This window comes from Malus domestica, chromosome 02 (genome assembly GCF_042453785.1).
Source record: "Malus domestica chromosome 02, GDT2T_hap1".
In the NCBI taxonomy this organism is placed as follows: Eukaryota; Viridiplantae; Streptophyta; class Magnoliopsida; order Rosales; family Rosaceae; genus Malus; species Malus domestica.
The window spans coordinates 27,241,149-27,262,162 of record NC_091662.1 but is presented as its reverse complement, the minus strand read 5'-3'; the positions used below and the strand labels follow the sequence as shown (position 1 = coordinate 27,262,162).

At 38.7% G+C, this 21,014-nt stretch overlaps 1 protein-coding gene across 1 annotated transcript; it reads left to right on the top strand.

Annotated features, from left to right (window-relative positions):
* The first annotated feature begins 519 nt into the window (after positions 1-519).
* On the top strand, positions 520-20,680 carry LOC103406865 (NAD-dependent malic enzyme, mitochondrial). Its single transcript, XM_029093524.2, has 19 exons — positions 520-944; positions 1,436-1,532; positions 2,450-2,568; positions 2,754-2,921; positions 3,764-3,892; positions 4,623-4,683; positions 5,530-5,633; positions 5,736-5,819; positions 15,031-15,137; positions 15,620-15,731; positions 16,280-16,393; positions 16,838-16,903; positions 17,451-17,523; positions 17,628-17,714; positions 18,700-18,754; positions 18,853-18,924; positions 19,706-19,768; positions 19,893-20,007; positions 20,331-20,680. The coding sequence occupies exons 1-19, from the start codon at positions 753-755 to the stop codon at positions 20,403-20,405; spliced, it is 1,893 nt and encodes a 630-aa protein (XP_028949357.2). The 5' UTR covers positions 520-752; the 3' UTR covers positions 20,406-20,680.
* Positions 20,681-21,014: the final 334 nt, after the last annotated feature.

Sequence of the window (21,014 nt, the reverse complement as noted above, 5' to 3'; positions counted from 1 at the left end):
CTCCGTCGTCACATAGAAATACAAGAGAGAAAAATGGGACGAGCAAAGATGTACGAGAGGTGATGGGAAGGAAGTGAAACAAATGTACATGAAAAAGAAAACTAAAACTGAAAACAAAAATTAATTTTTAGTAGATTTTATCTTATACTTTTATTTCCTACTTTCTCCTTCATTTACCTTCCTTTCTTCGTTCGCCCTTCACCCTTCTTCATTTCTCATTCTTCCATATACATTTTCTCTATCTGGATAAAAATATAAAAAAATTCAAAATTCAAAAAAAAAAAAAAAAAAAAAAATTCAAGCATAGCCTTTTTTTTTTTTTTTTTAACAAACATTATTTCTACACTAAAAGGTGAGGTTGGCTGAAACTCACAATAAGCTAATAATAATATGATTTAAGTTCGCCTTTAGAGATAATCGAATCTAAAATCTCTCAATAAAGAAAAACACTACTAATGTCCGATTGCTAAAACAGGCAACGCGAAAACAAAAGGACCCGGCGCGGATAATGTTTGTGTCGGTCCCACCCCAGCGTATTTAGCCAATTGCTTTGACTGTTAACAAAGAAATCGCGATCCCTCTTTCCAATTCGGGTGGAAAGGCAGCCAATTTGACAAAACAGAATAATAAAGTCAAGTCTCCACCGCCAATCATCCAATCACAGATTCTTCCTCTTCCCACTTCACTCCTCTCTCTCTCTAGTTTCTCTCTCTACAGTCAAGAGCTGCGACTACTCCGGTGGGGTCGGAGAAATGTCGAACTTCAACTCGCCGATCAGGCTGTCGTCGTCCGTCGTCAGACACCTCAAGCAGTACAGAGTGAGGAGAATGGGCAGCAATCCGCTGCTCCCGCACTCCAGATCCTTCACCACAACCGAGGGCCACCGCCCAATCATTGTCCACAAGCGCAGCCTCGACATTCTACACGACCCCTGGTTCAATAAAGTAACACCCAAATCCAAATCCTTCGTTTTTTTTTTAATTAATTACAGTTTATATGATCTGATCAATTAGTGGTTGGGATTTGGTAAATTGGATTGTTATTATGTGTGTTGGGTTAAAACTTAAAATGTAAGAGATTAATTATCGAAATTGTTGTTGGTTAAGCAAACAATTGAACTAAAATCATGTTCATTACTGCATAATCCGAAATTCAAGTGTAGTATAAGCAATGTGCCTAATTATTTGAATGAGTCTTTTTGATATAGCGGTACACTCTTTCTGTTTAATCTAAATTTGAGATACGAACGTTATTGGAATTTGAATGAGTGTTTGGTGGTGCTGAACCATGGCATTGTGTGATACTATATATTGCATATGAATACTGATGGTGTTTATCATCTTCGTGTTTTCGATGTTTGGTTAATTTGATTTTAAAGTTGCAAATAATTGATCTTTGCTTTTGCTTTTTTGCCCTTAAATGATTGTCAAATTAGGGGACGTCATTTTCCTTTACAGAACGAGATCGTCTTGATCTTCGGGGACTTCTCCCTCCAAACGTTATGTCTACCGAGCAGCAAATTGAACGCTTTAGTAAGTCTGTTCTTACTTCCCTTTTGGTTCTTTTTCCTTTTGTAGAGACAAAGTTAATACTGTTCCCATTTAAGGTTAAGAAATAAATCTTAAACGTAAATAGTTATATAGACACACATATAACTTATGTAAAAACTGTCAATGAGGGCCTTCAGTTACTTTGGATAAATGACTAATTCAAATAATTTTTAGAAAATGGAGGAACTGCATATCTAAACCTCAACGAATGATGAAAATTACTGAATGTAATAGAGTTATAGTGTATAGTTAAAGAAGAAAATGTGTAGCAAGTTACATAACATTTTAGTTCCCTTTCGACTATCTCTACTAATACGTTATTTTATAGTTTCATTTCTTAATTTCATTGGTGTATAAACCTTGATATGTTGAGAGTTTAATTGTTTTTGTTGTTAAAGTCAAAGGTATGTCCTGAGTCCTGACTGACTGATACTCTTTTTAAAGGGCCATTTTTAACTAACTGGTTTCTCAAATATGCTGGGAGTAGATAGCCAGCATATAAATAAATAGGGGAATATGTTAGGGGCAAGGAATTGTTTTCAAAATTTCCTGCATCTTTGTATGTGATATAGATTGGACAATTGTGTCCTCAGGCCTCTTTTTAGTGGCTTAGGTTGGGGACTAAGGGGAAGATCGTATTAGTTTGTTACGGTCTCCGAATCAGGTCTCTTTCTCCTCCCTTGCTTCTTCTACGTTTAAGTTTTTGAAGTTAGTCCCCAAGTGTGTTAGATTTCTTAATAGTTTACTAGAGCAGCAAGAGTTTTGCATATTCGTGGATTTTCATAGTGTTTAAGCATCGTGCTTTCTCTCTTAGTTTTAGATGTTCAAACCCATTTTATTTCCAGATAAACTAACTGAAATGTTTTTATTAATACCTATTGGAATTTGTTAATTGACAGTGGTTGACCTGAAAAGACTTGAACATCAAGCAAGAGATGGACCGTCTGATCCAAATGCTCTGGCAAAGTGGCGGATACTTAACCGGTTGCATGACAGAAATGAGACAATGTATTATAAAGTGAGTTAACTTCAGCATTCATCTACTTAATGTTGATGTGAATAATACTTTAAAATTGACGTGTACCATTTATCTTCATTAGGCGATATTTAAAAAATAACATGTTTCAAAATTTTAATGCGTAAGTTGAAATGTTACATTTTTTTTATGGATCATGTTTTATTTAAAATTGTAACTGTGAACAGGTTTTGATTGCCAACATTGAGGAGTATGCACCTATAGTCTACACTCCTACTGTGGGTCTTGTATGCCAGAATTACAGTGGTCTGTTTAGAAGGCCGAGGGGAATGTACTTCAGTGCAGAAGATCGTGGAGAAATGATGTCCATGGTTTATAATTGGCCTGCTGATCAGGTCTTTATACTTATTAAGGGCGCCCTCATTGTATGCCATATTTTATATGAGCTATCATCACTTTGTAGATTGGTCTTTGTTTTCTCAGGCTTTCAAATGCTTGGTCTTCATTTTCTTTTTTCTTTTAATATAATATTCTCTGCTTCGTCCTACAGAAAAATTATATACATAAATCTTGATTGCTAATTAGTCGCATTGAATCATTGGTAATGACTTGAAGAGTTATTAAGTCGCCCAAAATTTAGTCCTGGCTATTGGTATTTCATAATGTTAATTTACCGAGTCTTATTTTACTTAGTTCCAACTTTCGGATGTCTGTGTTTCATTATTGTCTGTCAATATGCTAGTTCTTGATGCTTGTTTTTCTATCTTCCTTGCATTTTACATGGCCATATGATGTAAGACACCAGCAGGTTTGTAACGTTTGCTAGCTACTTGTTTGGAAGTTATGTTTTTTTAATTTTTAAATGAGTGATACAAGCCAGGACTAGTAAATGCGCAAAATGGTAGAAGTATAGATATGGGACTTCAGAGTGAGAGATGTGGGTTCATAGTTAACCAGTTTAACCAAATAGATTATATTTATTGAGGTTCATATGCGTCTAAAACTAGGAGGAGAAAAGGTTTTAAGTATTAATAGAAGGTCAATTGTTAAAGATAGTAAACCAGAAACAGAGGCTAAATTTATTACCCTTCTTCTCATTTTAACATTTTCCTTGGGGTATGATTTTTGAATGTGACCATCAGTCTTGGTATTTCAGAAATAACACAGCCTAATTCTTTACCGAAATAAGAAATGGTTCAACATAATTCATGTGATCAATCGTGGAAATCATTTGTAGGTTGATATGATCGTTGTTACCGATGGGAGCAGAATATTGGGTCTTGGAGACCTTGGAGTCCAGGGAATTGGAATTGCGATTGGGAAGCTGGATTTATATGTTGCTGCTGCTGGAATAAACCCTCAAAGAGTAATGTCTTGCTCATTTGTTTTCTTTTGGTTACGGTTCATCACCAAATTAGATAACTGTGATATGTTTGTCGCAACATATACATCCATAAAATGCAGCAAAAGTGTTTACTCCTAGTATGATTGGAAGTGATGATTGTCAAATTTATGTCAGTGACCCCATTTAAATTACATTGATCCTTATATGTTAAATTCTTTTGATAAATGATATTTGAGTTTATGTATCATTCTTTTTTATGGTATCCCTCCTGGCTTAATGGGCCCAGGATGACAATTTTCCATCTATTTCTATTTCCTTTTAGCTATAAACTTGTTTCTTGTATTGTATATATAAAATACACCAACTGCTAGAGGGTTCTTAATGTAATACTGGGGAATTAGTGATACTTTCATCTTCCAAGATTGTGAACTGCTAGATCTTGTTGGGTGTTTTCCATTGATGTTGACCTGGTGAACCTTCATCTTGATTTGTACTGTGCATCATTTTGCACATACTCTCCTTGCGGTCACATGTGGAAAGTTATTTTGATGTAATACTGGGAGTGATACTTTCGTCTTCCAAGATTGTGAACCACTAGATCTTGTTGGGTGTTTTCCATAGGTGTCGACCTGGTGAACCTTCATCTTGATTTGTACTATGCATCATTTCGTACATACTCTCCTCATGGTCACTTGCGGAAAGTTGTTTTGAAATATTTCCTTCTTATTGTTCTTCATCCCTTATCCTGTAGGTACTTCCTGTGATGATTGATGTGGGAACTAACAATGAAAAGCTGCTCAAAGACCCGTTGTGTAAGTATTTCATCATCCAATCTTGGTCAATCTAGTATGGTATAAGAAGCCGCTGTTATGATTCTTTACATTGTAAATATGGTGCTGGTACAATAAATAATATTTATGTGAATTGAATTGGCGCTCTGAAGAATTGGGTAACAATCATTTCAGAAAACAATTATTCTGTTTTGAAGTCAATCAAAATATGGTTCTGGTACACGATTTTGTGATTATACTTTTGGTGTTCCATTGTCCTTTAAGACATGCAATTTAAGATGTTCATATATATTAATGAGTGAGCACATGGCAAATGTGTTCTAAATACAGGATTTGTAAAAGCGGTGGAGTACAAGAAGTTTGGTGATTCTTAACACTGTAAAACAAGAGGCAGTTTCGTTGCGAGAAAAAGAGAACATATAAACATAAAGGCAGCATGCAAAATTTTTTTTGTATAACGTTGAATTAGATGCCCAAAACTCCTATTCTGTTTTTCTGGTTGAATATATTTTTTTTTACCATTACCGTGTCCTAGATGTAGAAGTAGAAAAGGAAAAACAAAAGTACAAAGGTAAGTGACACTAGTTTCATTTTGTCTACTAAAAAATCCAGTCGATATTTTTACAGTAATTGGGACAGGTCGTAGCCAAATGATAAAACATTATATTCAACAACTATAACAAGTACTTCTAATATTTTATGGTTCAATTTTTCTTTTTTATGTCTAGCTTTCACTTTTCAGATCATTAATATTCACTGTGGCATCAGTAGCATTTGTATTGCTAGTTCTTTCTTTATGTACAAGTATTCTTTGACAGTTGATTTTATATCCATAGCAATCAACAACCATCCATTCTTTATTCTTAGATTTGGGATTGGAAAGACATCGTCTTGATGGTGATGAGTATCTTGCTGTTGTTGATGAATTCATGGAAGCTGTGTTTAGTCGTTGGCCAAATGTGATTGTGCAGGTAATTTGAAGTGTCATTCCTGTTTACATAGTTACACGAAGCTGGAATGCTAATATGCACGACTTTTCTCAAAAAAAACACTTACACAACTTTTCTGTACAGTTTGAAGACTTCCAAAGCAAGTGGGCCTTTAAGTTGTTACAGCGTTACAGAAGTACCTATAGAATGTTTAATGATGATGTTCAGGTATTTGACTTCTTCATTTCATGAGGTAGCATCTGATCATTTTTAGTTGATGGCTGTGTCATCGTTTTATATCAATCAGGGTAAATTTAAACTCCTTGCTCACCTTTTGAGTAAAGGCCTCTATTTACACTTCCAATTAAAGTATAGTTCGTAGGCCCAGTTTTATAGCTTTAATTAAAGGTCTCTATTTACACTTTCAAATTAAAGTATAGTTCGTAGGCCCAGTTTTATAGCTTTAATTAAAGGTCTCTTTCTAGTTCAAAAGTCCAATCCTATCTTCTTAGCCTGCAAAAGAAAAAGAACAATACTAACTTTTCCATAGGAAAAAAAAAATTAGAAATCTACTTTGAGGCACACTTTTCATCCTTACATTTTTCGCTAGCTCTGGGGTTGGCGACCGTGTCGTGTTTGCCGCTTTCGCGTCGTTTTCATGACACAATTGTGTCAAACCCATTAAAATGAACAGGTAATATGAGCCAACCTGTTAAAGAAAATATATTTTACTTCAATAAATACAACAACAACAACAAAGCCTTTTCCCACTAAGTGGGGTCGGCTATATGAATCCTAGAACGCCATTGCGCTCGGTTTTGTGTCATGTCCTCCGTTAGATCCAAGTACTCTAAGTCTTTTCTTAGAGTCTCTTCCAAAGTTTTCCTAGGTCTTCCTCTACCCCTTCGGCCCTGAACCTCTGTCCCGTAGTCACATCTTCGAACCGGAGCGTCATTCGGCCTTCTTTGCACATGTCCAAATCACCGGAGCCGATTTTCTCTCATCTTTCCTACAATTTCGGCTACTCCTACTTTACCTCGGATATCCTCATTTCCAATCTTATCCTTTCTCGTGTGCCCACACATCCCACGAAGCATCCTCATCTCCGCTACACCCATTTTGTGTACGTGTTGATGCTTCACCGCCCAACATTCTGTGCCATACAACATCGCTGGCCTTATTGCCGTCCTATAAAATTTTCCCTTGAGCTTCAGTGGCCTACAACGGTCACACAACACGCCGGATGCATTCTTACACTTCATCCATCCAGCTCGTATTCTATGGTTGAGATCTCCATCTAATTCTCCGTTCTCTTGCAAGATAGATCCTAGGTAGCGAAAACGGTCGCTTTTTGTGATCTTCGCTAGATTGCTCCGGTCATTAGCGTGGATAAGTATATAAATGGATAGAGATAGGAAAGCAAACACAAGATGTACGTGGTTCACCCAGATTGGCTACGTCCACGGAATAGAAGAGTTCTCATTAATTGTGAAGGGTTTACACAAGTACATAGGTTCAAGCTCTCCTTTAGTGAGTACAAGTGAAATATTTAGTACAAATGACATTAGGAAATATTGTGGGAGAATGATCTCGTAATCACGAAACTTCTAAGTATCGGAGTGTGGTGTCGTCTTGACTTGCCTTATCTGTCTCATAGGTAGATGTGGCATCTTCTCTGGAAGTACTCTTCCTCCATCCAGGGGTGGTATCTTTAACTGGTGGAGATGCACAAGGTAATGTATCAATTTCACTTGAAGCTTACTTGTAGTTTCAGGCTTGGTCAAGCGCGATACAAACCATGTAGTAGGAGTCCCCCAAGTCGCCGAGCTAGGGGGTCTGCTGAAAGAGGTGACAGACAAGGTAAGCAATCAGAGCTCCGACTGATTGTTCACCTTCTCCCCATCTTGCAGCAGCATGAAGGATAAAGAGAAGAAAAATGAGAAGAGATGATATGAGATACTTTTGCTTTTGAAGAAGTAACTTTCCACAGGCTTATTCTTGAACTGAGCTGGAGGGTTTTCTGGTTTCCTCCAGAGTATAAGGCCGACTGAAGAATTTGAGGGTCAAAACAAGTCCATCAAATCTAGAGTACGTTCCACCCTGCTGATATGGGATACTTTTGCTTTTGACAGAGTAATGGATGTATCGGCACGTGTGCTGTTACGCTTGTCTCCACATGCTTCCTTGTATCCTTCGCACTTGCCCTATCTGTTCCTCAAGCAGATGCGGAATCTTCCCTGGAAATATAAGATGTTGAAGATGAGTACTCGAGAGCAATGCCAGGTAAGTAATCAGGTAAGGGGTTCCAGGCAGTCAGTTCCTGGCTGGAAGCTTGATTCCAAGTGCTGACTGATTGCTCTCTTTCTCCTTGTCTTGCAGGTAAAAACAAGGCCAAAGGAAAAGACAGGGAAAAAGCATGATATGGGATACTCTTGCTTTTAACCCTGATGATATGAGATATTCTTGCTCTAGTATAGCTTGTTTGCAGAGGTATTATCGGGGGGAAGGAAAGCTGAATATTTCGAAAGGCTTCGTTGGGAGTGCCCTCTCAGATATGATGAAGGGTTGAGCATTTTTGCAGGTATGCCTGTCTGTTGGGGATGGAGGTCGACATATATAGGAGTCTCCCTAAGAAGTAGTAATGCTATTCCTTTACCCTGCTTGGTCATAGCACGGTAGTGGGAGCTGTCAGTTTCACATGTTTTAACTCTGTCAGAGCACTTTGAAAAAGTGGTCTGTGGTATCTGGCTCTCGAGATTCGGAGAACGATGCCTCTTCGATTTTTGAGAAAGCAATCATGCTGGGGGTCTGGCTCTCGAGATTCGGATAGCAGTGTCTCTTCGATTTTTGAGAAAGTAATCATGTTGGGAGTTTGGCTCTCGAGATTCGGAGGGCGGTGCCTCTTCGATTTTCGAGCAAGCAATCTGTTCGGAGTGTTGTCTCGAATATGAGTAAAGGTTGGGCATGTTTGCTAGTCTACCTTGCCACGAAGCACAAAGGTTGACACACAGGGACTTTCCAATTATCCAGCAATGGTACTGTTCCTTTACCCTCTCTTCGATTTTGAGAAAGTAGTCATGTTGGGAGTCTGGCTCTCGAGATTCGGAGGACGGTGTCTCTTCGATTTTGGAGCAAGCAATCTTGTTGGGAGTGTTTTCTCGAATGTGAGTAAAGGTTGGGCATGTTTGCTAGTCTACCTTGCCACGAAGCACATAGGTTGACAAACAGGGACTTTCCAATTATCCAGCAGTGGTACTGTTCCTTTACCCTTGTGGGTAATAATATGGTAGCTAGACCTTCAAAATTTATGGGTCTAAACTTTGTTAGTGCTGTTTCTTTGCTATTCTTTTACCTTTCTTGGTCAGAGCGATGTAGTGGGAGTTGCAAGCTTCACGTGCTCAACTTTGGCAGAGAACTTTGGCAAAGTTATCTGTGGTACCCATGAGCTATTGTTGCGTGTGGGAAGTGGGTGATTGAACAGTAAGATTCATGTGCTTTCTACTTCACCAGAAGTCTTCGACAGAATGCCCATAATTTCTGCAAAGCTGAGTGTGCGTGTGACAGGTGCTGACAAGGCTAGAAAAGTAGGTGCCTCTTCGATTTCTGAGATCGGCCCTCGTGGTCTCTAAGCAGCCCAGCTTTTGAGAAAGCGAGCGCCTCTTCGATTGATTCGGAGAACGATGCCTCATCGATTTTTGAGAAAGCAATCATGCTGGGGGTCTGGCTCTCGAAGATTCGGGGAGCAGTGTCTCTTCGATTTGTGAGAAAGTAATCATGTTGGGAGTCTGGCTCTCGAGATTCGGAGGGCGGTGCCTCTTCGATTTTGGAGCAAGCAATCTTGTTGGGAGTATTTTCTCGAATGTGAGTAAAGGTTGGGCATGTTTGCTAGTCTACCTTGCCACGAAGCACAGAGGTTGACACACAGGGACTTTCCAATTATCCAGCAATGGTACTGTTCCTTTACCCTCTCTTCGATTTTTAAGAAAGTAGTCATGTTGGGAGTCTTGTGCACTGGGTACGACCTTTTAGTCATGTTGGGAGTCTGGCTCTCGAGATTCGGAGGACGGTGCCTCTTCGATTTTGGAGCAAGCAATCTTATTGGGAGTGTTTTCTCGAATGTGAGTAAAGGTTGGGCATGTTTGCTAGTCTACCTTGCCACGAAGCACAGAGGTTGACACACAGGGACTTTCCAATTATCCAGCAGTGGTACTATTCCTTTACCCTTGTGGGTAATAATATGGTAGCTAGACCTTCAAAATTTATGGGTCTAAACTTTGTTAGTGCTGTTTCTTTGCTATTCTTTTACCCTTCTTGGTCAGAGCGATGTAGTGGGAGTTGCAAGCTTCACGTGCTCAACTTTGGCAGAGAACTTTGGCAAAGTTATCTGTGGTACCCATGAGCTATTGTTGCGTGTGGGAAGTGGGTGATTGAACAGTAAGATTCATGTGTTTTCTACTTCCCCAGAAGTCTTCGACATAATGCCCATAATTTCCGCAAAGCTGAGTGTGCGTGTGACAGGTGCTGACAAGGCTGGAAAAGTAGGTGCCTCTTCGATTTCTGAGATCGGCCCTCGTGGTCTCTGGGGAGCCCAGCTTTTGAGAAAGCAAGCGCCTCTTCGATTTCTGAGATCAGCCTTCGAGGTCTTTGAGCAGCCCAACTTTTGAGAAAGCAAACGCCTCTTCCATTTCTGAGATCAACCCTCGTGATCTCTAAGCAGCCCAGCTTTTGAGAAAGCAAACGCCTCTTCGATTTCTGAGCAGGCGCCTCTTCGATTTCTGAAGCTCCGTCGAGTGCAGATTTTTATAGGGGCTGGCATTAAGTTCCAAAGCACACTTGAATCTCCACCAGTAGAAGCTTCATTCTTGCACTTCTAAGATCTTGATTTGTCCGACCTCTTCTCTCTTCAACACCTTTGAAAATGTCTGGCCCCTCCGACCGTCGTTTTGACTTGAACCTTGTTGAAGAGGCAGCCCCGCCTTCTCCAGACAACATATGGCGCCCATCCTTCGTCTCCCCTACTGGTCCTCTTACCGTTGGGGATTCCGTGATGAAGAATGATATGACCGCTGCGGTGGTGGCCAGGAACCTTCTCACTCCCAAAGATAACAGACTACTTTCCAAACGGTCTGATGAGTTAGCTGTTAAGGATTCGCTGGCTCTCAGTGTTCAGTGTGCAGGTTCTGTGTCTAATATGGCCCAACGCCTATTTGCTCGAACCCGCCAAGTTGAATCATTGGCGGCTGAAGTGATGAGTCTCAAACAGGAGATTAGAGGGCTCAAGCATGAGAATAAACAGTTGCACCGGCTCGCACATGACTATGCTACAAACATGAAGAGGAAGCTTGACCAGATGAAGGAAACTGATGGTCAGGTTTTACTTGATCATCAGAGATTTGTGGGTTTGTTCCAAAGGCATTTATTGCCTTCGTCTTCTGGGGCTGTACCGCGTAATGAAGCTCCAAATGATCAACCTCTGATGCCTCCTCCTTCTAGGGTTCTGTCCAGTACTGAGGCTCCAAATGATCCCCCTCCGGTGCCTTCTCTTTCTGGGGCTCTACCGACTGCTGAGACTTCTCCTAAGCAACCTTTGTGAAGGCTCCCTCTTGTGTGTTTATTTTGACTCATGTATATGTACATATTTGTAGCTTATCGGGGATATCAATAAATAAGCTTTCCTTCATTTCAACGTATTGTGTTAAATACACCAAAGCCTTCTTCGCTAAGTTCTTTGAATTTTCTTTTGTTGAAGCTTGTATGTTGAAGCTTTATGAGTGGAGCATGTAGGTTGGGGTAGTGTTCCCTTAATTTTCCGAGTGAGGAAAACTTCTCGGTTGGAGACTTGGAAAATCCAAGTCACTGAGTGGGATCGGCTATATGAATCTTAGAACGCCATTGTGCTCGATCCTGTGTCATGTCCTTCGTTAGATCCAAGTACTCTAAGTCTTTTCTTAGAGTCTCTTCCAAAGTTTTCCTAGGTCTTCCTCTACCCCTTCGGCCCTGAACCTCTGTCCCATAGTCGCATCTTCTAATCGGAGCGTCAGTAGGCCTTCTTTGCACATGTCCAAACCACCGTAACCGATTTTCTCTCATCTTTCCTTCAATTTCGGCTACTCCTACTTTACCCCGGATATCCTCATTCCTAATCTTATCCTTTCTCGTGTGCCCACACATCCAACGAAGCATCCTCATCTCCGCTACACCCATTTTGTGTACGTGTTGATGTTTCACCGCCCAACATTCTGTGCCATACAGCATCGCCGGCCTTATTGCCGTCCTATAAAATTTTCCCTTGAGCTTCAGTGGCATACGGCGGTCACATAACACGCCGGATGCACTCTTCCACTTCATCCATCCAGCTTGTATTCTATGGTTGAGATCTCCATCTAATTCTCCGTTCTTTTGCAAGATAGATCCTAGGTAACGAAAACGGTCGCTCTTTGGTATTTCTTGATCTCCGATCCTCACCCCTAACTCGTTTTGGCCTCCATTTGCACTGAACTTGCACTCCATATATTCTGTCTTTGATCGGCTTAGGCGAAGACCTTTAGATTCCAACACTTCTCTCCAAAGGTTAAGCTTTGCATTTACCCCTTCCTGAGTTTCATCTATCAACACTATATCGTCTGCGAACAGCATACACCAAGGAATATCATCTTGAATATGTCCTGTTAACTCATCCATTACCAACGCAAAAAGGTAAGGACTTAAGGATGAGCCTTGATGTAATCCTACAGTTATGGGAAAGCTTTCGGTTTGTCCTTCATGAGTTCTTACGGCAGTCTTTGCTCCTTCATACATATCCTTTATAGCTTGGATATATGCTACTCGTACTCCTTTCTTCTCTAAAATCCTCCAAAGAATGTCTCTTGGGACCCTATCATACGCTTTTTCCAAATCTATAAAGACCATGTGTAAATCCTTTTTCCCATCTCTATATCTTTCCATCAATCTTCGTAAGAGATAGATTGCCTCCATGGTTGAGCGCCCTGGCATGAACCCGAATTGGTTGTCCGAAACCCGTGTCTCTTGCCTCAATCTATGCTCAATGACTCTCTCCCAGAGCTTCATTGTATGACTCATTAGCTTAATACCCCTATAGTTCATGCAATTTTGTACGTCGCCCTTATTCTTGTAGATAGGCACCAAAGTGCTCGTTCGCCACTCATTTGGCATCTTCTTCGTTTTCAAAATCCTATTGAAAAGGTCAGTGAGCCATGTTATACCTGTCTCTCCCAAAAGTTTCCACACTTCGATTGGTATATCGTCTGGGCCTATTGCTTTTTTATGCTTCATCTTCTTCAAAGCTACAACCACTTCTTTCTTCCGGATTCGACGATAAAAAGAGTAGTTTCTACACTCTTCTGAGTTACTCAACTCCCCTAAAGAAGCACTCATTTCATGTCCTTCATTGAAGAGATTATGAAAATAACCTCTCCATCTGTCTTTAACCGCGTTCTCTGTAGCAAGAACCTTTCCATCCTCATCCTTGATGCACCTCACTTGGTTTAGGTCCCTTGTCTTCTTTTCCCTTGCTCTAGATATGAAAAATGTCATACTAAATTACTAAACATGCAATATCTACATACCACATTGTTGCATAAAATTAAAGAAATTACCTTAATTTGGAAGGATTCGTGGTCAAATATGAATGTTAGCTGGGAATCTTGATTCGCAACCTTGCAGTTGGGTTATGGGAAAAGTAGTTGGCTGTGATTCATCACTAGTTGCGGTGGTGCATGGTAGTGGTGGCTTGGAAGGTGAGATGAGACAAGCCCGTGGTCGTGGTAAGGGCTTGGACGGCGAGATGAGACAGAGAGATGGCAATGGGAGAGAGAGAGAGAGTGAGTGAGTGAGCATCAAGACCGAGAGAAGACAAACCGAGTAGAGTTGGTACTGGGAGTCTGCGAGAGAGAGAGGGTGAGAGTATAAGAATCCAGCAGTAAGGATTTAATCTCACTTATGTTAGATTGAATCCTATGGCTATTGTAGTAGGTTTTCTTTAGTAGTTAAAAAATTACCATAAAAACATTTTTCTTAACGGGTTGAAATGATTTACCCGCTGGTAACCCGTTTCGACCCGTTATCTTAACAAGTTCTTGACGGGTGACATGATAACAACCCAATTAGTTAACTCATTGACCTGAAATTGTTATTTTCGTGTCGTTTTGTGTTAGTTTAACGAGTCGTGCAAGAAATTGCTAGTTGTAGGTGAAAGTCAAAAGAACGGTGTCTTTACATGATATCCTTGGTTTACAACAAAAATTATACATCTTCACTGTACATCTTTATTCAGATGCTTGGGTAATATTGAACGTTTATTAGCCATTTAGTTACTTTCAGAATATAGGTACAGTGAAGATGTATCATTCGCAGTATGTCAACTACCCAGAAATTTATCATGGCTAGTTGGGCAAAATTACAGTTTCGGATATACTTGTATACCAGGCTGTCAATTTTGTCTTAGTGTAATAAACGGGAACTGAAAACATATCGCCTGTATATGTTGTTTTATACCCATTTACTACTGATTTGTATATGTTGCTGCAGTATATGTATATGTATATGTATGTATATGTGTGTGTGTGTGTGTGTGTGTGTATGTAGATGCATAAATGTATATGTGTGGGCTTATAAGAATGTATATATAATTGTTGTCCTTATTACCTTTACTCCAACACCAATTGAGGGATCCCTCAAATAAGGTTTTCTGGGGAACACCCTTTTAGGGCCCACTCTTCATTGTATTTCAATGATTAAACCCGTTTAATTTGGAAGTAGTCCCTCAAAGATCCTTGCAAAAAAAGCACTCAAATCTGAGTCATTTCAATGATTAAACCTTAGGTTATTACTTTAGTCTTTCTTGGAATACCGTGTTCGTCTACTTTCTTCACTACAATAGGATGTCTTTATAGTTTCTTATTTGCCTCCACTTTTCTAAGGATAATTTTTTAATGATGAAATTAAATTTTTTAAATATAGACGGTTCTTATGTTTGAAATGAAACTCAAAGTGGGGCCCACAAGGTGCCCCTCAAATAAGGTTATTTGATCCCTCAATAGAAGGGGACTCGTATTTACAATTTTTGCTATAATGATTGATGGGAAATTCATTGGACACTAGATAGCAGGAACTTGAGTAACAGTTCTTCAACCTTCCTGATTGTAGAACTTGAATCTAGATATTTGCCTGCCTTTCCATTTGCAAAGCAAGAAAAGGATGCATGTGAAGGAGGGTGTTGGTTTGATGTTCAGTGTTGCAAGATTCACTAACTGCTTAAGCATTTGTATGACGTGGGCAATTATATATATTGACCTGTTTTAAATTTGTCTTAATTCTATATCTGGACCAGGCTTTTGAAACTGGGATATATGGATTGCACATATAACTTATCTTTTCATTCTGGTTTATTTTACCTAATTTCATGTCAATCTTCTTACAGGGAACAGCCGGAGTTGCAATAGCTGGACTTTTAGGAGCTGTAAGAGCACAAGGAAGGCCAATGATTGACTTCCCTAAACAAAAAATTGTTGTTGCTGGTGCTGGAAGGTTAGTACTTAAGGATACTCAATTCTTTAAAGCATATACTTCTGAGCAGTGAAAGACTTGAATACAAGGAGTATGGATGTTTTGATAGAGTGGTAATGAAAACCGGATAGAGCATTAATTTATTTTATCTGGTAAGATGTTAGTGGTCCTTTGAGTATGGTTGTACCTCCAACAACTATAAACAATATTGTTTGCCTGTCAGTTTATTCTATTTCAACATGGGACTTAGAGAGAGGGCCTGTTTTCTTATTGCTCTACTTTCTGTTCTGTTGGACTTTACTTGGAGAGATATTCTCTTGCGGAGTGGAGTACAGTCTCTGATTTACATTGTCAAATAAACATGCAACACTGCCAACGGTTGTTTTGGGAGGCTTCTATTTGGCCTTGAATTTATGCATCTTTATACCGCAAAATAAGGCTAAAGAATTTACAGTGACAATGAATTATCAAGGCTTCTTTGCTTATTCTTTGCATTTTTACAGTGCAGGAATAGGGGTTCTTAATGCAGCACGGAAAACAATGGCAAGGATGTTAGGAAACAATGAAGATGCATTTCAGAGTGCAGGCAGGCAATTCTGGGTGGTTGATGCCAAGGTGAGTGAGCAGTCACACAATGCCTTAGAAGGCTAGAACCATAAAAAACTCTTTCGGCTTAAGAAAAAAAATAAAAAATAAAAAAAAAAACCAAGTTTTTGCTTTTATCACTAGGGAATATCCTTAATCACTTAGTTTTTGGTTTCAATAGAGTTCATTATAGAACTCCACTCAATAGCGAGCCTCGATGGAAATGCCCTGATTTTTCATTTCCACATATTCTTCCCCATCACGCCGTTGAAGCAGTTTCTTTCTATTAGCAGAACTGTTGAAATATCTGCTGAGCAAACCAAATTGGCTATTTTATATGGCATTAGTATAGTACGTGATACTACAATGTAAGGTACGATGACTCCTGTTTGTGGCTTCTTTGTTTCATCAGATAACCTTATGGTGGCTATAGAGTTCTTCCCTATATGTGTACTCGATATCCAGATCGATGATTTTGAAAGTGGATGCAATTAAAACATTGCCTGTTCTAGTTGCTTCACCATTAGCAAGACAAGATAATTAAGTTGAAAAAATTATGTTGGTTGTCATGTATGCAGGGTCTGATCACAGAGGAACGTGAAGATATTGATCCAGATGCCCGTCCATTTGCGAGGAAAGTCAAAGAAATTCATCGTCAGGGGTTAAGGGAAGGCGCAAGTCTTGTGGAAGTGGTTAGTCTATTTTTCACACTTCAGACAATATAAATTGGATCTTCTTAAGATTTTTCCATGTTTAGAGAATTAAAATATAGTACAGGAATCTGGATATGACCTATCGCTTTAAAAGAAATATTGTGTACACATCTTGCAAGAATTGCATTACTGAATTTGTAATTAAATTTATCTATTTTTTACAATTAATTGTACAACAATACTGGTTTACCTAAGAGTTATTTATGCACTGTGTTAGCGATTTAAGCTGAACCTAGCGATACATAAAAGAATAATTAGCATTATCATCCCTATAATAATACGGTTTTATTGAATGTTCTAAGTTCTATACTATACACATGTTATGGGAAGATAGTTATATTATTTGTTATATTGTCTAATACCTTATTCTGTAGGCACTGTCAGTTTTTCAATACTCATAACCACGTTTTCTTTGCTTATCAGGTTAAACAAGTTAAGCCTGATGTGCTTCTTGGACTTTCTGCAGTCGGGGGATTGTTCTCAAAAGAGGTATTTAGAATGCATTATGCACGTGAAAAGTTTTTCGTTAAAATCTTGGAGTATAAGCATTTTCTTTTTTCATGCTTCTGGGATCATTTTGTATCTTGAGTAGTAGTTTTACACTTCAGAAATGATAATGATAAAAATTTAGCACATGGGTGTCCAGTAGCGCTTTTATCAAGAACGAAATGCTTAATTTTTCTAAATTAAGAAGGTTTAATGTAGCAAAATTTCTCATTATAGATTGCAAAATGAAACATTTGTTTTGCCTCATGGTCATGTACAAATTCTGTTATTTTCAACCTATTTTGTAAGATGCAAATGCAAAATTCGTGGGGGTGGTCTGAACGTGAAGTACAAAAGTATTTATGAACTGTCTCAGTTCTTTTCTGTTAACTGATTCACTGCATCTTTATCGGCCAAGTTTGTCATGTGATGAAGGATCATTTGTACCATGTTTGTTAGCTTGTCTTGTATTCCTCTCTATAATTTTTATTGTGCTACGCCTGGCAGTTCTGTTCTTTCAAAGTTGATGCCAAGCAGGTGTAAATTTTAGGTATTAGAGGCCCTTAGAGGTTCAACTTCAACTAGACCAGCCATTTTTGCAATGTCAAATCCAACAACAAATGGTATGCCTTTTTTTTTCTTTTCGGGTCTGGGATTGGGGGAGAAAAGGGTATGGAAATTCAGATTAGCTTGTAGTGTTGAGCTACATTGTTTTGTTTTGGAACAGCCGAGTGCACTCCCGAAGAAGCGTTCTCTATCGTGGGTGACAATATTGTTTTTGCCAGTGGAAGTCCATTCAAAGATGTGGATCTTGGTATGTATCAAGAAACTTCTTTTTTTTCTTCATGCGTTTTTTCTTACTGTTTGAATAAGCATAATTCTGGACTTCTTATCAAGTGTAACTGGTAACCGTTAACTGATAAGTATATTAAGTACTACATTACTGATGTTTTTTTTTTTATAATCTATGACGAATTTGGGGCACAAATGGTTGTTAAGGGCAGAATTATCCTTGTACCTCATTCCTTTAATCGGTCAAATATGGGGCCATTATGTTTCGCTCCTTTTCTGCTTGTTTCCTTTCTTTATTTAAAGCGAACCTTCTTTCCTTTGGTTTGCTCATGTACATTTTGGGATGATTACACGATATTTTGAGTATTCAAATACAGCTAATTAAGGAAATGAAAACAGTATTTTACAAGCATTTATAAGGACTTCTTGGGAAAATTCAGGCTTAAGGAAGATTTATTGGTAGTGGAAGGCAAAGTCTTCAAGATATTGTGTGGCCAAGGACTGAGGCAGAGAGACAAGTTCATGATTAAACCGGTCTGAGACTGGAAACCTTTTATGCTCAAATGAGATGGGTCTCACACCCCCTTGATGCTGAGAATGAAATATTTGACTTTTTATTGCAAAACTTAGACCTGAATCTGAGTATACAATGCATCATCTTAGATAGGTGATGGGTCAGAGAATTACTGAAATAAAATAACATAACTCTGACTTCATGCAACATACACACCAAGGCCAACAGTTACTTGATTCTGATCCTGTTTGTGGCTCTTGGAGCATATGCCTACCAAATGAGAACTGAAAACCTATTTTTCAGCCCTAGAAAAGATTTGTCAGATTCATGTAGATTTAATGATAGCTAGTAATATTCCAGATCCACGAATCATTTCTCTGCATTCTTATATGTAAAAAGAATCACCACCAGAAATCTGAATCATTTCTCTGTATTCTTATTTTGATACATCTACACTACCGGAAGCTCTTACCTGAAGTTCTATATTTTATAGGAAATGGCACTATTGGGCACTGCAACCAGGGAAACAACATGTACCTCTTTCCAGGGTTAGTTGTCCACTTTCCCTCTTCTGGAGTAATCCAAATCCAACTTAAAATTTTCAGTCCTTGCGTTTCATGATATAAATTCTACTTTGTTCATGCAGTATTGGACTTGGTACTCTATTATCTGGCTCCAGAGTCGTCTCCGATGGCATGCTACAGGCCGCGGCTGAGTGGTATTTCTCATCTACTTTATGAACCAGCTTTTACTGGATGTACATTTCGACAGTCTAGCTTGGCTCGAAAAGAATTTCATAATCTATGCATTTTTAAAATTAACCTTGCATCATCTGTTATAATCAATAAGATTCATGTTGCTTGACGCATAAAAAATGCGGTAAATAGTGTTAATTAATCAATTGAAGAGGGTTCGTTCCTTTTCTCCCAAGTATAAACTCTCCCTTATATTGAAGTCAACTGTGATTGGACATGTGGGAAAGATAGTTAAGGATAACTCTCTTGTTAAGCACGTAATGCCAAGAATAAGGTTGTAACCGTAGGCAACGCAAGTGGAGAGATATTGAGAAAGTATTCCAGAGAAGAAGATATCGAAGTCAACTGTAATTGGACATGGGGGAAAGATTGTTAAGGATAACTCTCTCGTCGAGCACGTAATGCCAAGTATAAGGTAGTGACTGTACACAACGCAAGTGGAGAGATATTGAGAAAGTATTCCAGAGAAGTTTGTTAGAATTATTATGCTCCCCTTATTTGTGACTTATTATTTTGTCCTTCAAGGATATTTTTTTGAAACTTTAGTGTGGAAAATTCTTCTTATTTGTTGTAGACTTTGGTTATGGTACAGATTTCTATTCCTGTTATATGATTATACATACAGATTTTTTCTTGAAATGATATACATGTGTGTGTGTATGCATACGAAAATTTCAACTTTCGAGAGTATTTTCCAGATTATGCTTTAGGTTGTGAGTTCTAACATTTGATTGAAAACAACAGCCTAGCAGCATATATGTCAGACGAGGACGTTCTTAAGGGGATTATCTACCCTTCTATATCTAGGTATAGAATCAGTGGACTTATTGCTTCTTTTTGTGTCATTTCCCCTGTTTTTATCTTTATTTAATGTTAAAAGATTTATACCCAAGATCTTATGCATATCTATACACTGGATTCATATTTGCAGCATACGAGATATCACAAAAGAGGTGGCTGCAGCTGTGATAAAGGAAGCCATAGAGGAGGATCTAGCAGAAGGGTACCGTGAAATGGATGCTCGAGAGCTCCAGAAACTTAGTCAGGTATATCTGTTTTACACTTCTTTTGCTATTTCAGATGATAAGATACTTGAGAGTCTTATAATTCTATTCGAAGTACAAACCAACTTTGCTCATGAATCTAAATTTATGATGTCGTATGAATATTGATGAAGGCTGTTGTTTTATATCTATGCCGGTATTAATCAGTTTCCAGCCTTCATGGATAAGATAGGATGAATTTCTTGATTCTCTAAACATTATCGATAGTTGAGATCAAACCTAGTAATTGAAGTTTCATTCACATAATTATTTTAATTTTTAGTTATTGAACTTCTAACGGTCACTTGTATGATTATGGATTGTAGGAAGAAATTAAAGAATATGTGCAGAACAACATGTGGAGTCCAGAATACCCGACACTAGTTTACAGGGACGAATGACCATCACCCACAGACGAGAAGTGTTGTATGTATCGATTCTTTTGGTCAAAACGTACGTGTTTTGTCACATTCCTCTTCAATTGTGAGCATGTATCCTATAAGTTTTTACAAAATCTTAGCGGGTTCTTGTGAGATATATACCTCTAACTTACAAGTAAAGTTGCAGATTTTTGTTTTCTAATTTGTATCATAAACGATTCAAACTACATGGATCGAAATTGTAGATTGAGTGCTTCCATACTTTGAATGTATTACGTACATTGTGCGTTTAATAAGATCCACACTTGGATGGGCATAACTAAAAAGTTAATTGTGTTTCTTCATACTTGCGCGTGTTTGTTGAAAGATTTGTTAACGTTAGTTGACTTTGCATTGTGAGTTTGGCAAGATCCACACCTCTGTCATGAACAACAGAAGGCCAAAGGGATACTTTTGACAGGATTGGCACGTAACACATGATAAATGCCCATGTATGATGTGTACGTCCCATCTGTTTGGTTCATAAGAACATTGGCAGGCCAAAGGGAAAGGGATACTTTGTCAGGATTTTCCGCATGCCGTATGAAGCAAAACGTACTTAAAGACCTCCATCGCGGTCATGGATGATAA

What these genes read in the sequence shown, in the direction of transcription:
- LOC103406865 (XM_029093524.2), top strand. Translation starts at nt 753, where the DNA reads ATGTCGAACTTCAACTCGCCGATCAGGCTGTCGTCGTCCGTCGTCAGA. An exon ending in TCTGGGTGGTTGATGCCAAG is followed by an intron (nt 15,732 to 16,279) that starts GTGAGTGAGCAG and finishes TCATGTATGCAG; the next exon opens with GGTCTGATCACAGAGGAACG. An exon ending in GGGGATTGTTCTCAAAAGAG is followed by an intron (nt 16,904 to 17,450) that starts GTATTTAGAATG and finishes TGTAAATTTTAG; the next exon opens with GTATTAGAGGCCCTTAGAGG.